This window comes from Tursiops truncatus, chromosome 5 (genome assembly GCF_011762595.2).
Source record: "Tursiops truncatus isolate mTurTru1 chromosome 5, mTurTru1.mat.Y, whole genome shotgun sequence".
In the NCBI taxonomy this organism is placed as follows: Eukaryota; Metazoa; Chordata; class Mammalia; order Artiodactyla; family Delphinidae; genus Tursiops; species Tursiops truncatus.
In genome coordinates this window covers 29,882,153-29,898,812 of record NC_047038.1, presented here as the reverse complement: position 1 = coordinate 29,898,812, position 16,660 = coordinate 29,882,153, and the positions used below count along the sequence as shown (strand labels likewise).

The window sequence follows — 16,660 nt, the reverse complement described above, 5'->3', positions numbered from 1 at the left end:
CTATAGCAAAGCTCCTGAGAGCTTGTGAGTTGGGCAGTTATTGAAGGCGCAGTTGGTGGTGGACATTCAACTCCATGATTTAGGGGCTTTAATTTGATCTCAAAGGTTATTAGGCTCCACTGCTGGGCTCTGGGAGGGGGGTTATCTGAGGTCAGCAGCAGCATTCTGAGTGCTAGCTTCCAGCCTCATTTGAAGCTAAAGAACAGCAGATTAAGGAGATTAAACAAAATACAGCCCTCAATCCTCTATGTTTTGCCTCTTCCTAAAATGACCTTTTAAGTGTTTAGTGTCTGAATTGGGGTCACATCATCAGCACAGCCATTCAGAGACGAATAGTGATTGCTTTCCTGCCTATGTTCATCATTGAATAGTAATGTATGTTGTTAATAAGTATCATTAAAGCCATCATCAGTATGGGATAGTGGAAAGAATACTGACCATCTGTGTGAGTTCTAACTCTGAGGTTGACTGGAAATTCAAGGAGAAACCAAATAAAGGAGTTAAGTTGCAGGTTTCATGATCACAGGTTTTTGTGCATGTATTCCAGATGTTTGTAGCACCCCTGTGTTGTAAAAGGCACCAGGTTAGGTGCTATTGGGACTATGAATGTGAATGGGATGCATGCTTTATCCTCAAAAGCTTGCTGATTAATGTACATGTATATATAGAATTATGATGATGTTGATAATAAGAACACACAGAAGAACAGGTAAGAGGTTGTAGAAAAGTACAAAAAAAGATAAATAACATTGGATCTAGATGAAGAACAGAGCAATCTCCTGTACCCTAGACACTAATTGTTTTCTCCATAAGTCAGTTTGAATCTCCATTAACATATCATAAGCAGGTATTAAGGTTTGAGAATCTTTAGAGGTATAAATTTAGAGGAATTTACAACAACATTTGATTCTGTATAGAACCATATATTTTTAAGTGAGGGATCTCAGAGAATATCTACTTCAACACTTTTATTTCACGGAAACTGAAGTCAAAGGGATAAGGTGATTTTATGTAAAAGGCAGAACTCAGTTTCCCCAATTCTTAATGCAGTGGTCGTCTATCATACTGGGTTTGGGAAGATTTTTATAAGGGATATTTACAGGAAGCATAATCTCTCACTTTTGTGTTACCTCAAGAAAGTAGTAGCACTTTGGTGCTATTAAAAGGCTATTAAAAGGTGCTATTAATCAGGCCTTTCTGGATTTTTTTTTTTTTTTTTTTTTCACCGTTTACACTTCCCCCTCCCCATAGCCTCAAGTCCATTCTCTAGTAAGTCTGAGTCTTTATTCCTGTTTCACCCCTAGGTTTTTCATGACATTTTTTTTTTTTTTTAAATTCCATATATATGTGTTAGCATACGGTATTTGTCTCTCTCTTTCTGACTTACTTCACTCTGTATGACAGACTCTAGGTCTATCCACCTCATTACAAATAGCTCAATTTCGTCTCTTTTTATGGCTGAGTAATATTCCATTGTGTATATGTGCCACATCTTCTTTATCCATTCATCCGATGATGGACACTTAGGTTGTTTCCATCTCTGGGCTATTGTAAATAGAGCTGCAATGAACATTTTGGTACATGACTCTTTTTGAATTATGGTTTTCTCAGGGTATATGCCCAGTAGTGGGATTGCTGGGTCATATGGTAGTTCTATTTGTAGCTTTTTAAGGAACCTCCATACTGTTCTCCACAGTGGCTGTATCAATTTACATTCCCACCAACAGTGTAAGAGGGTTCCCTTTTCTCCACACCCTCTCCAGCATTTATTGTTTCTAGATTTTTTGATGATGGCCATTCTGACTGGTGTGAGATGATATCTCATTGTAGTTTTGATTTGCATTTCTCTCATGATTAGTGATGTTGAGCATTCTTTCATGTGTTTGTTGGCACTCTGTATATCTTCTTTGGAGAAATGTCTATTTAGGTCTTCTGCCCATTTTTGGATTGGGTTGTTTGTTTTTTTGTTATTAAGCTGCATGAGCTGCTTATAAATTTTGGAGATCAATCCTTTGTCAGTTGCTTCATTTGCAAATATTTTCTCCCATTCTGAGGGTTGTCTTTTGGTCTTCTTTATGGTTTCCTTTGCTGTGCAAAAGCTTTTAAGTTTCATTAGGTCCCATTTGTTTACTCTTGTTTTTATTTCCATTACTCTAGGAGGTGGGTCAGAAAGAATCTTGCTGTGATTTATGTCATAGAGTGTTCTGCCTATGTTTTCCTCTAAGAGTTTGATAGTTTCTGGCCTTACATTTAGGTCTTTAATCCATTTTGAGCTTATTTTTGTGTATGGTGTTAGGGAGTGATCTAACTTCATACTTTTACATGTAGCTGTCCAGTTTTCCCAGCACCACTTATTGAATAGGCTGTCCTTTCTCCACGGTACATTTCTGCCTCCTTTGTCAAAGATAAGGTGACCATATGTGCGTGGGTTTATCTCTGGGCTTTCTATCCTGTTCCATTGATCTATCTTTCTGTTTTTGTGCCAGTACCATACCGTTTTGATAACTGTAGCTTTGTAGTATAGTCTGAAGTCTGGGAGCCTGATTCCTCCAGTTCCTTCTTTCGTTCTCAAGATTGCTTTGGCTATTCGGGGTCTTTTGTGTTTCCATACAAATTGCAAAATTTTTTGTTCTAGTTCTGTGAAAAATGCCAGTGGTAGTTTGATAGGGATTGCATTGAATCTATAGATTGCTTTCGGTAGTAGAGTCATTTTCACAATGTTGATTCTTCCAATCCAAGAACATGGTATATCTCTCCATCTATTTGTATCATCTTTAATTTCTTTCATCAGTGTCTTATAATTTTCTGCATACAGATCTTTTGTCTCCTTAGGTAGGTTTATTCCTAGATATTTTATTCTTTTTGTTGCAATGGTAAATGGGAGTGTTTTCTTGATTTCACTTCCAGATTTTTCATCATTAGTATATAGGAATGCCAGAGATTTCTGTGCATTAATTTTGTATCCTGCCACTTTACCAAATTCATTGATTAGCTCTAGTAGTTTTCTGGTAGCATCTTTAGGCTTCTCTATGTATAGGATCATGTCATCTGCAAACAGTGACAGCTTTACTTCTTCTTTTCCGATTTGGATTCCTTTTATTTCCTTTTCTTCTCTGATTGCTGTGGCTAAAACTTCCAAAACTATGTTGAATAAGAGTGGTGAGAGTGGGCAACCTTGTCTTGTTCCTGATCTTAGTGGAAATGCTTTCAGTTTTTCACCATTGAGGATGATGTTTGCTGTGGGCTTGTCATATATGGCCTTTATTATGTTGAGGAAAGTTCCCTCTATGCCTACTTTCTGCAGGGTTTTTATCATAAATGGGTGTTGAATTTTGTCAAAAGCTTTCTCTGCATCTATTGAGATGATCATATGGTTTTTCTCCTTCAATTTGTTAATATGGTGTATCACGTTGATAGATTTTCTGGATTTTTGTTGTTGTTAATTTGTAAACGTTATAAAAAATACAGTTAAAACAATCACATGTTCTTTTTTAGAAATTTGAATTAGGTACATTTTGTCTCCAGTACATTTGTGAGTTTCTGACTTTAGTCCTTTAAAAATTGGGGTCATTTTGTTTTTAATTTTAATTAAAATTTTGATATGTGAAGCATGTAGGAAGCATGTGAAGCATGTAGAAAAACAATGTTACTAAACATGCATAATTGGCCTAAAAACCATGGACAAGAAACAAAATTTTTGGAATCAATATCCAAAAACTATTCAGTGTAGGGCTTCCCTGGTGGCAGAGCGGATAGGAATCTTCCTGCCAGTGCAGGGGATACGGGTTCGTTCCCTGGTCCGGGAAGATCCCACATGCCACGGAGCAGCTAGGCCAGTGCACCACAACTACTGAGCCTGCGCTCTAGAGCCCACGAGCCACAACTACTGAAGCTGTGCCCCTAGAACCCGTGCTCCGCAACGGGAGGGGCCGCCGCAGTGAGGGACCCGCGCGCCGCGGGGAAGAGTAACCCCTGCTCACCGCAACTAGAGAGAGCCCGCGCACAGCAACGAAGATCCAACGCAGCCAAAAATAAATAACTTAAAAAAAATTATTTTTAATTATAAAAAAAACTATTCAGTGTAAATCTTAACTGACTTAGTTGATAATATTCCAACAGTATTAAATAATTGCGCATGTAATTCTATCAAGAGATCTGAATAAACAAGTTTAAAATAACTGAAGAAATAACACAGATTAGCTAAAAGGAGGCATACATAACTGAGGTGAAAGTGGGATATTCCATTAGTACTTTAGGTCAGTGCCTCTCAAAGTGTGGTGTAACGACTCCAGCGTCAGAATCATTCCAGAATCCGGTAAAAGTGAGCCTTTCCCTTGATGTATCAAATCCGAATCTCTAGAGGGTGACATGCCCTCCAGGTGGTCTCAAGGTACATTAGAAACATTTTCAAGGGGGCAAGAATACGTTTCTAATGTGTGATGCTTTGTCGGTCAAGAAAAGTGTTTAGTAACTTGAAGTAGAAGGAAAGGGGTAGAGTCAGAGTGAGGGGCACCTTTCTAAGTAGACAGAGACCAGAGAAACAGACCTGCATGGGGGACGGTCTCAGCCTCGTGCACTACTGTGCTCAGGCTCTCGCTGGCTTGTTTCTTGTGTCTTTCACGGCAAGGCTGTGTTTTTAGTGGGCTCCTCCCCTTACTCACAGGCTTTCACTGATCTCAGCTATGCCAGGTCTCCTGGTGCCTGACCCCGGTCCTCTTCCCCTGCCGTCACCTATTGCCAGAGCTCTGGCCTCCATAACTACATGCACCTTGAGAGCTGCCCTCAAATTCAAGCTTACCTCTGTATTTCCAGAGCATTTCACAAAGTCATTATTAAAATTGGCAAAACTGAGAAGGAACAAAATTCGAACAGGGATATATGTGTTACTAGTTTAGCCCTTGACTCTGGCTTTGAAAACCAAAGGTACCAAGTTGGCCATCTGTTGTTCAATGTATTATTTGGCTAATTTCATCCAAGCACCTACCTACTGAGCAGATTTTACTATACATAATGATCCTAAAAACATAAATATATAGATCTGACCTATAAATATTATACTTAAGAAGAGATGTTCTTCATTTTGCAGCCTTTTTTGCTTCTTAAACAGATATTTCATTTTCAGCATTTCTGTTTATTGCCTTATTTATTTTTTAAATAAATAAATACTTTTGATAAAAGCAGGTCAAAAAGAAAAAGCTATCAAGTTGTGCTTAGTGTTCGTAACCCAAGGAACGACATCTCCAGGTAATTAGTACGTCCTATCCCGAGAGCTACTGTAGGAGAGATACAACTAGAGAAATAAATGGGCTTCGGAATGCCGAGTGATTTGGGCTAACGTTCGACCCTAGAGCAGTGCCACCTCTGTGAGGCAACACCCCTGCTGATGTCACGGGAAGATTAGAGTTCTTAGGAGCCGTGAGGGGATCATGCACTGCCCCTGTCAAAACACACATCCACTCCAAATTAACCGCCTTCTCTTTTAGATCAGAAACTCTGCAAACTGAGGAAAGGTGACTGCAGAAGCAGCATGTGTGGGCAAGAGCCCAAGTCCCATGTGTGCATGTGTGCAGAGGGATACGCTTTAAGCCAAGATGGAAAGAACTGTGAAGGTAACGTGTGGTGAGCGAACACAGCTCACCTGGGCCAGTGGCTGGTCTTCCGTGGGCAATCCAGAACCTCCATGTGGAACCAATTTCAAGTTGCCTCCTTTTTTCCCCCAGAAAAGCAATTTTATTTTTTCCCCAATTTTAAGCCCTTGTAACATTTTCAGGTCTCCTTTATATCTTGTGTTCCCAGATCAGATACTTTCAGAGGCTACTCAGGGATGGATATAAGGCAGGGATTCTCTGAGTGGACTCTATGGAGTTCTGTGGGTTTGACGGTGTGCAAAATGTCAGTATTGTCAGATTTTTTAGGGGAGTAGTTCCGTAGCTCTCATAAGATCCTCAAAGGGTATGTGACTCCCGCATCTCATCCCATAACTGTTTGGTAGGAATCTTGAGAAACTGCACCTTGTCTGGTTATCTTGGGCTCATCCTATTGTGAGACTCCAGGCCCGATGTACTTAACCCAAGGAGAAATGCCATGTCCTTTCTCCTGGGACGTCCAGTGAGTTACCGATGAAAAGAATCCAATGGCTGCAACGTACATTGAGTGGAATAAGTTGGGGTGAGACTTCAGGTAAACCTGGCATCTGCCTGTTAACTGCAGTCCCCTGCTTACATGGGACCAGTGGGCGAGAGCCATAGCATAGAACAGTGATCTGGAAGCTAGGGAATGCTCCCATATTCAGGTGAGGGCCTCCTGTCAGCCTTGAGAAAGTGAAGAGCAAAGCAGGGGGATGTCCTGCCCTTGTCAAGAACTTTCTAGGGTCCTTGCCTTAAATGGCTATACCTTTTCAGGGGAAATAGTACTACTTTATCCCAGGAGTAATTTTAATATGAAAATCTGTATTTGAAAGTATAAACTGTGACAGTTTAAGCCATGGCTTTCATGATAATTGAACTCATTTCTTTCACTCTTTGTTAGAGTAGCAAAAACAGTCTTGCCGTGGTCAGTTACAGCAGATCGAGGTGTGAGATACCGTACTTTTTGCTGACTTATTAGTGATACTACAATTTATTTTCAAAAAACCCATCTGACTGTTTTACTGTTGTTATGGTGTAGATGTCAACGAGTGTGCCTTTTGGAATCATGGCTGTACTCTTGGGTGTGAAAACATCCCTGGATCCTATTATTGCACATGCCCTGTAGGATTTGTTCTGCTTCCTGATGGGAAACGGTGTCACCGTAAGTCACAACAAGTATTTATTGCATTATTTCCTCCATTTGCACTGATGTTTCTAAGGTGGCTGTGATCTGGGTTGGTGGTCCTCGATCAACAGCATGCATCAGGAGTACCTTGGAGTTTTATTTTGGTTTGTTTTTTTTTTTTTTTTGGTTTGTTTTTTAAAATGTGAATGACCAGACTCTATCCCAGACCTGTTAAATCAAAACCTCCAACAAGCATGTATTTATATATTTTACTGTTTATTTATCCATATTTCATTGTATTTCATTATATATCTCTGAAAGGTAAGCATGTAAAAAACATGATCATGATACACTATTACATCTAAAAAACTAGCTCGAATTCCCTAATATCTAATACCCAGTCAGTTTTCAGGTATAACCACGATACCATTATCACAACTAAAAAAATTAACAATAATTCCCTAATAACATCAAATATCTAGTCAGTTTTCAAATTATCTTAAAAAGTTTTCAACAGTTGATTTGTTTGACTAGGTATCCAAACAAGCTCCGTGTGTTATGCTGATATTAGCTGATACGTCTCTCTCTTATCCTACAGATTCCCTCTCCTCTTTTTTTCCCCTTGCAAGTAGTTGCTGAAGAAACTGTTTGTTTCCTGCAGAGTTTCTCACACTCTGGATTTTACTGAACACACTTCTAAGATGTCCCTGTCCTTCTCAAACTTGTAGTTAGATCTGCAGGCTTGATCAGATTAGGCTTTGAAATTTTGACAATAATACTTCATTGGTATGCTTATACTTCCATCAGGAGACACATAACATCTGGTTGTTTCTCCCTCTGTCATCCGTTCTAAAGTTCCCCAAAGGTCTTCTTCTTTTTTAAAAAAACAAATTCTGGACAGTTTTACTGAAGAAAAAATATGCACGATTTACTTTTCACCAGTCCATTCTGGCATTCTTCTAATGCTGTCAGAATCACCTGGGTCAATATTAGCCAGTGTGCATGTTACCGACCCTTTCCAGTCAGTCCTCACAAGGGTCCTCCTGCCCGGCATCACTAGTGCCAATAGGACGAGACCGAGTTTGGTTCAGAAACAAAGGAAAGCTTTATTACTGGACCAGAGATTGGAGAGATATGAGCTCACCTCCATAGTACCCGCTCCCCTGACAGGCCGTGGGCAGGGCTGCTTTATAGGGTTCTCCACAGCTGGGAGGGGGCGGAGTTCCCATTGGGCACACACAAGCGCGCTGCTCAGGCTCCAGATCGCAGTGCTGGGTGCAGGGTCTCTGCACACGGCTGTCGCTGCCCTGTTGAATCGAGGTGTCGAGCACAGTGCTTCTGCATACAGCCCACTGAGCTGCAGTAACAGGTGCGGCAGTTCTGCACTGGGAACTCTGATCCCATGTGTTAGACGCAAGGCCTCTGCACACGGCCCCCTACATGCAACTGAAACGAGACTAAGCCCAAAGAAGAGGTTAGACCTTATCACCTAGATTCCATCTTATTTTTCCCGAGGACCCTAGTGGGCTTTGCCAGTGACATACATACTCTAGTATTTTCCACATGCTGTGCCCAATTCAATATTATTGCCACTGTAGTGGTGGCCACCAGTTTGGGCCAACAGGGTGTAGTACTCTATTTCAGATTTCCACAAGGCTGGGCATTTGTTGGTGAGGATGACCAATTTCTCTTTGCCTTGTCTGAACATTTCCAGAATCTGCTTGTACCTGCAGCACTTACTTTCCACTTTCTATAATGAGTTGCAGCGTAGAGTTCATCAGGCCCAGCAACTTTTTCGTCTTCTTTTCGGCCACCATTTTTCTGCCTTAGGGTAGGACTGCCCCCAACCCAGAGCAGCTGCGAAGACTGCTGGGAGCAAGAAAGAGCCCAGTCATCTTTCAGGGAATGGTTGTAGTGGCCATTAACACTCATTTCCTAGATTCATTATTTCATCAGGGGATTTGAATGATGATATCTAGTTCTAATATTTCTTTTTAATCATGAATTGTAATACCTTTATAAAAAGAATGTTCTCTCATTAACTGTTTGGTGACTTCAAGATACAATTCTTACAGTTAAGGCTGTATAAGTGATGAACTGTTTTCTCCTTGTTTACTTATATTTAGGATAATGGGTTGGTTCTTTAACACCTTCCAAAGGTGGCCAATGGGGTTTTTTAATTTTATTTTTTATTGAAGTATAGTTGATTTGTAATATCACATTAGTTTCAAGTATACAGCAAAGTGATTCAGTTATACACATATATATGTATATATCTATATTCTTTTTTTAAAATTCTTTTCCATTGTAGTTTGTTGGGTATTGAGATATTGAATATAACTCTCTGTGCTTGTTGTTTATTTTATATATGGTAGTGTGCATCTGTTAATTCCATATTATGTCAGATAGAAGTGGTGAAAGGTAGGCATCCTTGTCTTGTTCCAGATTTTAATGGGAAGGCTTTCAGCTTTTCACCATTGAGTATTATATTGGCTGTGGGTTTGTCATAAATGGCTTTTATTATATTGAGATATATTCCTTCTGTACCCACTTTGGAAAGAGTTTTTATCATAAATGGATGTTGAATTTTATCAAATGCTTTCTCTGCATCTATCGAGATGATCATGTAGTTTTTGTCCTTCCTTTTGTTGATGTGGTGTATCATATCGATCGATTTGCATATGTTGAACCATCCTTGTGACCCTGGAATGAATCCAACGTGATCATGATGTATGATCCTTTCTATGTGCTTTTGCATCTGGCTTGCTAATATTTTCTTGAGCATTTTGCATCTATATTCATTAAAGATATTGGCCTGTAATGTCTCTGTCTGGTTTTGGCATCAGCGTGATGGTGACTTCAATGACTTTGGGAGATTTGTTTTTTGTAAGTATTATTATGAACCCTTGGATTTTTAACATTTTTTATATGTTTCAACCCATTGCAGTTGTTATTCTTACCGATCAGCAAGTTGTCTCCTCTTTGGCTGCTGGGAGAATCTTCAAATGGGTTCCAGACCCCAGTAGTCTTTGATAGTTTTCTCTTACCTGGTAGGACATATTTTCCAGGCTTGTCTTGTACATTCCATGTTCTAGACCTAGAATCAGCAATCTCTCAAGGCCACTGCTTCCTTTTTATGAGAAATTGTATTTAGAAAACATAACCTGCTTCAAAGTCAGTTATTGTTTTGAGTGTTTTAGGGCATCAGAGTTAGGAAAACACTTTTTGAAAAGAGAAATACATTATGAGCTTATATGAATATTCTCAATTCAAATTTAGGATTACATACTCAGATACCTTCTTATAGGTTTCTTATTGAATCTACCAACATAGCTAAGTAGAAACGAATGTTTAAAATCATGTGGGAATTCCTTGGAGTCTAGTGGTTAGGACTTGGCACTCTTACTGCCAGGGGCCAGGTTTCAATCCCTCGTCAGTGAACTAAGATTCCACAAGCCACGCAGTGCGGCCAAAAAAGAAAAAAAAAATCTCATGTATATTGTCTAGTACTGCTTCACAGATGATGGAGAATATGTTAGTCTGGATGTTATATGTGCTTGTGAAACAAGGCACAGAAAAATGGATGGATGGTAATGAAGTTCTTGGAAATTACCCACTACCTTTGTGACTGTTTATGGAATTTGCCCTTCTTCTAATATCATGTGGTTTATCTGTGAGCAGATATACTCAAGTGCATGACGTTAATATGTTAGAGTCCATTATGTGTCAAGTAGGACACACATAATCTCACTTGATTGTCAAAACTGCTACAACTTCTATGGTATATATTTTACATTTTAATATTTGATTTACTTGGAACTTATTTTGATGTGTGGTATATGGTAGGGATTTAGCTTTTGCCTCAAAGCATTACTCATTTATTTCTCTACCATTTACTGGATGACACATGCTCAATGATTTAAAATACCTTTATCAGATACTGTATTCTTATGTGTACTTGAGTCTTTTCTAAAATGAGCTTTCCAATCTTTCCTATAACTGTATTTCATTTATAAGGTATATTCTGAAAAACTTATAATAATACCTGCTTTATTACTATCAGGGAATATTTTGATGCAAAAAAAATCCACGTAAGTTTACATAAAATAACTTTCAAGTGAAAAAAATGCTTTCACAATAACTGTCTTCCATTGAAATAAATCTTCATTTTTTTAAGGTAATGATGTAAACTGGAGCCTTGTTCTTTGAAAATAATATCTTAATTTAAAAAGTTAAAGAAACTGTAAAACGTTGTGCTTGATATAAACCTTGACATTTAGACTGGGGCAATCTGAATTCTATCTATAGCTGTCCAGAATCATAAGCAAATGAGTTATCAGATATCTACAAAGTTCCTGACAAACCAAACCATTGAGAAACTGTTTGGTAGATAAGTAAATTTGTTAGTTAAGTGCAAAACTGTTAATTTCATTTGAAATTGTGACAAAATAAATTTTACAAATTGCAAAAAATAAAATGAACTTTCTGTCTGCTTCTATTGATATTATCCTCTTGGTCTATTCCTGTACTCATTACCCACTGTTTTAATTATTGCATCTTTGTGATACATTTTATATTTGTTTAGAGCCTCTCATTCTCTTCTTACACCTAACCATAGTTACACAATGTTTTTAGTTTTCTTACACATGTAATTTGTTTTCCAGATGAACTTGAGAATCATTTGCCCAAGTTCCATTTAAAATATTTTGGAATTTTGATGACTAATAACATAAAAAGTATTAATTGTCAGAGAAGAAACTTTGAGGAAACTAGAGTCACTTTCCAAAATTAGAAGTCCTTCTTTAATTTGTTTTAGAATTGAAACTTTTTCTTTATTTTTATATCTCTATTACCACAGCAATTCATAAATGTTCAATCTTTATTTAATTTATTCTTTTCAGGATATCATTTTTTTTGTTAGCAACTGAATTTACCAAATTTCCACAAATCTGATTTAACACTAATCTTGACCTTATTTTTCATTAATTAGAATTAATTTCCTGCCCAAGCAATGTGTCTGAATGCAGTCATGATTGTGTTCTGACATCAGACGGTCCCATATGTTTCTGTCCTGAAGGCTCAGTGCTTGAGACAGATGGGAAAACCTGTAGTGGTAAGTTTATCTGCCTATCGTTTGTTTGAGTACCAAAATGTTCATTGCAGCTCTATTTACAATAGCCCGGAGATGGAAACAACCTAAGTGCCCATCATCAGATGAATGGATAAAGAAGATGTGGCACATATATACAATGGAATATTACTCAGCCATAAAAGGAAACGAAATTGAGCTACTTGTAATGAGGTGGATAGACCTAGAGTCTGTCATACAGAGTGAAGTAAGTCAGAAAGAGAAAGACAAATACCGTATACTAACACATATATATGGAATTTAAGAAAAAAAAAATGTCATGAAGAACCTAGGGGTAAGACAGGAATAAAGACACAGACCTACTAGAGAACGGACTTGAGGATATGAGGAGGGGGATGGGTGAGCTGTGACAAAGCGAGAGAGAGGCATGGACACATATACACTACCAAACGTAAGGTAGATAGCTAGTGGGAAGCAGCCGCATAGCACAGGGAGATCAGCTCGGTGCTTTGTGACCGCCTGGAGGGGTGGGATAGGGAGGGTGGGAGGGAGGGAGACGCAAGAGGGAAGAGATATGGGAACATATGTATATGTATAACTGATTCACTTTCTTATAAAGCAGAAACTAACACACCATTGTAAAGCAATTATACCCCAATAAAGATGTTAAAAAAAAGAAAACATTCATTTTCTAACTGACACCTAAAAATCCATCTACTGACAAAGGAGAATAGATTTTCCAACATTACACATTGAAAGATATTTACATAATGGATTAACATATAGATTTAAATAAGATTTTTGTGTTTTGTTTTTAGATAGCATAGTGTAGTGGTTATGAGCAAGAGCTTTGAAGCTAGACAGCCCTGAGATAGCATTACCAGTTACTAGCAGTGTAGTTTTGGACTAGTTACTTGCCCTCTTTTGGTCTCAGTTTCCTCATCTGCAGAGGTTAATGATACCTGCCTCCTGGATTTGTGACCAGCATTAAACAAGGTGGTGGATGTGGAGCGCTTAGCCTGTTCCTTGCACCTATGAATACCTCCCTACTTTTATCTTCATAGAGACTTAAGCATATAGAGTGAAGGCTATAACTCAAAATTAGCAAAGAGTTATGTGTGACATTTTTTTAAATAAAAAGAGCAAAAGAAGTCAAGAGAGCAAAAATGTGAGAGAGAAAAAAATATGTTAATCACTAGGAAGAATTAGACCAGCTGCCAAACTCAGCAAAATGCACTTTTTATTCCAGCCAGCTGCCAGTGTGCTTGTTCACAAATTCAGTGATAGAACAAGAAGACAAGGGTCATTGGGATGTGAAGGATTAACACTGAAGCTGTCAGGTTATAGGGAAGTAGAGTATGGTGACATTTTCCTCCCAATCTCTGAAAAATAAGCTTGATTGTGACAGTATGAATGATTGTGGAAATGGTTTTAAAAAGCAATGTATATTTGGTTCACCTTAATATTTTGATGAAAACATGATATTTTTTTAATACCATAGCATCATTACCAAGGAATTGTGTTTTGTAGGTTGTTCATCTCCCGATAATGGTGGATGTAGCCAGCTCTGCATCCCTCTTAGCCCAGTATCCTGGGAATGTGGCTGCATTCCGGGCTATGACCTACAACTGGACAAAAAGAGCTGTACAGCCTCAGGTTAGTGCTGTGAACATTTGAAAGTGTGTCTCTGCAAAAAAGATTATGTGAAAAACAACATTTTATTTAGAAAGTGTTAAATTGCTCTTGGTTTCTGCATAGAAAGTCTGATTTTTTAATTTTTGGAAATGGAAAACAAATCACATTATAAATATAAATAACAAATTAATATTATATAAATAATAATTCTGTGTTTGAGGAATATTTTGAAGTTAATTAGCATTAAGCAAAGATTTACTATAACATCAGGTATGGCATTCCAGTATATGTGAAAGTCATAACCAGAATAGTCTTAAAACACTTTATAGTTAAGGGGCATTTAATAAATATTTGTTGATTGATTTGATTTTTATCTCTCTGGTGAATGTAATAATCATAATACTTTGACAAGTTCTGTCCTTTTCGTGACAAAATTTAATATGAAGTTGTATGCTTCAACTATTTTTTCATCTTCTGATATTACATCTCATGTCCTTCAACAGCCTTGGAAATCCTAGATTTATGCCAAATTGATTTAATCTCTCCTGAGGTTCATTATGCCTGTAATCTGGGATAACATAATGATGAGCCTACAGAGCTTGCCTTAGACCCCAGTACTCTTAACTTCTCAGGGCCTTAGTTAATATAGCATAATCTGAGCTCTGAAAATTATCAGGGGTCTAGTTATTAACTCACATAATCATACCTCCATTTTAAAACTGTCCAGACCAGAGAAGGGTATTTTTTGGACATGAATTAATACAGTCTGCTAATATTAATGTTTCAATATGTGTGAATCAAGGAGATTACACAGCATAAGACTTACATCATTTAGTTAAGATGTTTGTTACTTAATACTGTCTCTTTCTATAAGTAATTTGCATTTTAAAAGCAGGCACCTAGACAGGGAGGAAACCAGCGATGAAATTCTGGCCGTATATCACCTCATGGAAAAGGAAGTCTTCTTGCCTCTCTTAACCTACACCGTACTGGTGGGAAATTAAGAAACAAGTACAGCAGAAATTAAGGAAGAGGGTACAATGAACGGGAAGGGTCAGAAGTGCCTTTTGGGTTCCAAGGCATATTTTAAATGCAACCATATTTAAATTTGGTTATTAGGACCACCACCGTTTTTGCTGTTTGCCAATTCTCAAGATATTCGACACATGCATTTTGACGGAACAGATTATGGAACCCTGCTCAGCCAGCAGATAGGAATGGTTTTTGCCCTAGATCATGACCCTGTGGAAAATAAGGTACGGTTTTGCTGCCTGAAGAGATGTGGCTGTGCTTTAAGGACAGAGTAGAGGATTTTATCCTAACAGATGACCTGGGTTACTTGACAATCCTCTGCTAAGCTCAGAACAATTAGGCAAAGAAAAATTTAAATGTAGATATTAAAACATCACTTGAGAAAGTTTTAAGGATGTTTCTGTTATCATAACCCTACCCTGTTCCTTGCTGTGATTCAGCCATTTTATTGGGGATAATTTGAACAGAATCTGAAGTTTAGTTTCCTCTTTGGAAATGAGAATAGGAAGCTAGCACAGTGCCATACACACAGGAAGAGCACCATAAATAGGTTTTTATTTATTTGTGTTTTGGGAGAAATAGGAGGTTGAGGTGCAGCATAGGAAGTATGGATTACTAATTTGCATTTAATACATGTCCTTAAGGGAGGAAATTCAGTGACCTCCTAACCATGAAAACCAAGAAACATAAGTTTTACAGCTCATGTGTGAATGGCAGTCTAACACAACATTATTTACATAATAATTTTACATGAAGTTTTTTTGGTATAAATATTAGAATTTCTAAATTATCAACCCAATCAGCTGACCATTTGGTCTTTAATTTCTTGTTATCTTTATGCTAGGTTAGAATGTGCTTGAAATGATATGTTACAGTAACTTCTGGAGATGAATCAGCCAATAATTATGAAGTTACATAGTTATTAATCTCCCTCCATAATGACTTAGTTGTTACTAGATGGTGCATTAATTCCTAGAATTTTAAAACTTGTGCTTTTGTTTCTTCCTGATTTGAAGCATTCTGGTAAATGGCCAAAAGAGACAGAGTGAAGCAAATTGATTCTGTGTTTAATTGGTCTGGATTGATAGGCGAATATAACTACTTTTGCAAATAGAAGTTTTGTAATTAAATACTAGCAAACAATTCTTTTTTTTTTCTGTGAACTGAATCTATTTGACTCCATAGAAGAATTCTATTAACAGGAAAAAATTAATAGAATCAGTTCAAGATTCATTTATTACCAAATTAGTTTTTTCCCACACAGTCAGTATTTTTTACAACTAGGTGAATAAGGAAACCTAAAATGAACTTTAAGTCATGTGGCTTATTCATGGTTTTTCATTTCTCTGGTCAATGTTCTCATTTTCTTGCTTCCCAAACTGTGGTCCTTAGACCAGTGACATCAACATGGCCTGGAGCGTGTTAGAACTGCAGATTCTCAGGCTCCACTGCGACCACTGAATCAGAATCTGCATTTTAACGAGATTCCCAGGTGATTCAGGTACACATGTGAATTTGAGAAGCAGTGCACCAGCAGAGTATTTTTTAATATAAGAAGTGCCCATTTTTGTATTATGGAATAGAACCTTTTCTAGAGAGATGATAATCCTTTATTTAATTACCATTTTATGAATATTCTCATTATTGATGATAGGTTTATGTACATATATGTACTCACAGTTAATATTCCACATATGCTGTCATTAAATTGTCAGCTAACCCATAGCAATTTTTTATTCTTGTACCTGTTCGATAGTCTGCATACTAGACTGAAAAAGAACTTTGCATCTTCAAGGTATGTTCTGTTGGACAAAATCTATTAATTAAAATGAAATTATCTGCAGTTAGAGATGAAAGGAACTTTAGCAAATACCTAGTCTGACTTTGTCATTTTTATAGCTGAGAAAATTGAGATTAAATGACTTAACCATGTACACTGTTATTGAGAATGTAAATTGGTGCAACCACTGTGGAAAACAGTGTGGAGGGTTCTCAATAAACTAAAAATAAACCCAGCAATATAACCCAGCAGTTCCACTCCTGGGTATATATCAGAAAAAAACAAAAACACTAATTCAAAAAGATACATGCACTCCATGTTCATAGCAGAATTATCTACAGTCTCCAAGATATGGAAGCAACCTAAGTATC

The 16,660-nt window shown here is 37.6% G+C and overlaps 1 protein-coding gene and 1 pseudogene across 4 annotated transcripts in view; one reads left to right on the top strand and one right to left on the bottom strand.

The window, feature by feature from the left end:
* Window positions 1–16,660, top strand: part of EGF (epidermal growth factor) — a 96,418-nt gene that overhangs the window by 37,661 nt on the left and 42,097 nt on the right. For 2 of the 4 annotated variants that reach the window (XM_019928060.3, XM_019928059.3), the window contains exons 6-10: window positions 5,484–5,609; window positions 6,667–6,789; window positions 11,744–11,866; window positions 13,373–13,498; window positions 14,597–14,733. In XM_019928060.3, the coding sequence (XP_019783619.1) occupies window positions 5,484–5,609; window positions 6,667–6,789; window positions 11,744–11,866; window positions 13,373–13,498; window positions 14,597–14,733 (635 nt within the window). The remainder of the gene's footprint in view (window positions 1–5,483; window positions 5,610–6,666; window positions 6,790–11,743; window positions 11,867–13,372; window positions 13,499–14,596; window positions 14,734–16,660) is intronic. The other 2 variants (XM_019928061.3, XM_033857446.2) reach the window with 1 other exon arrangement.
* On the bottom strand, window positions 7,682–8,570 carry LOC101335876 (large ribosomal subunit protein eL30-like; annotated as a pseudogene).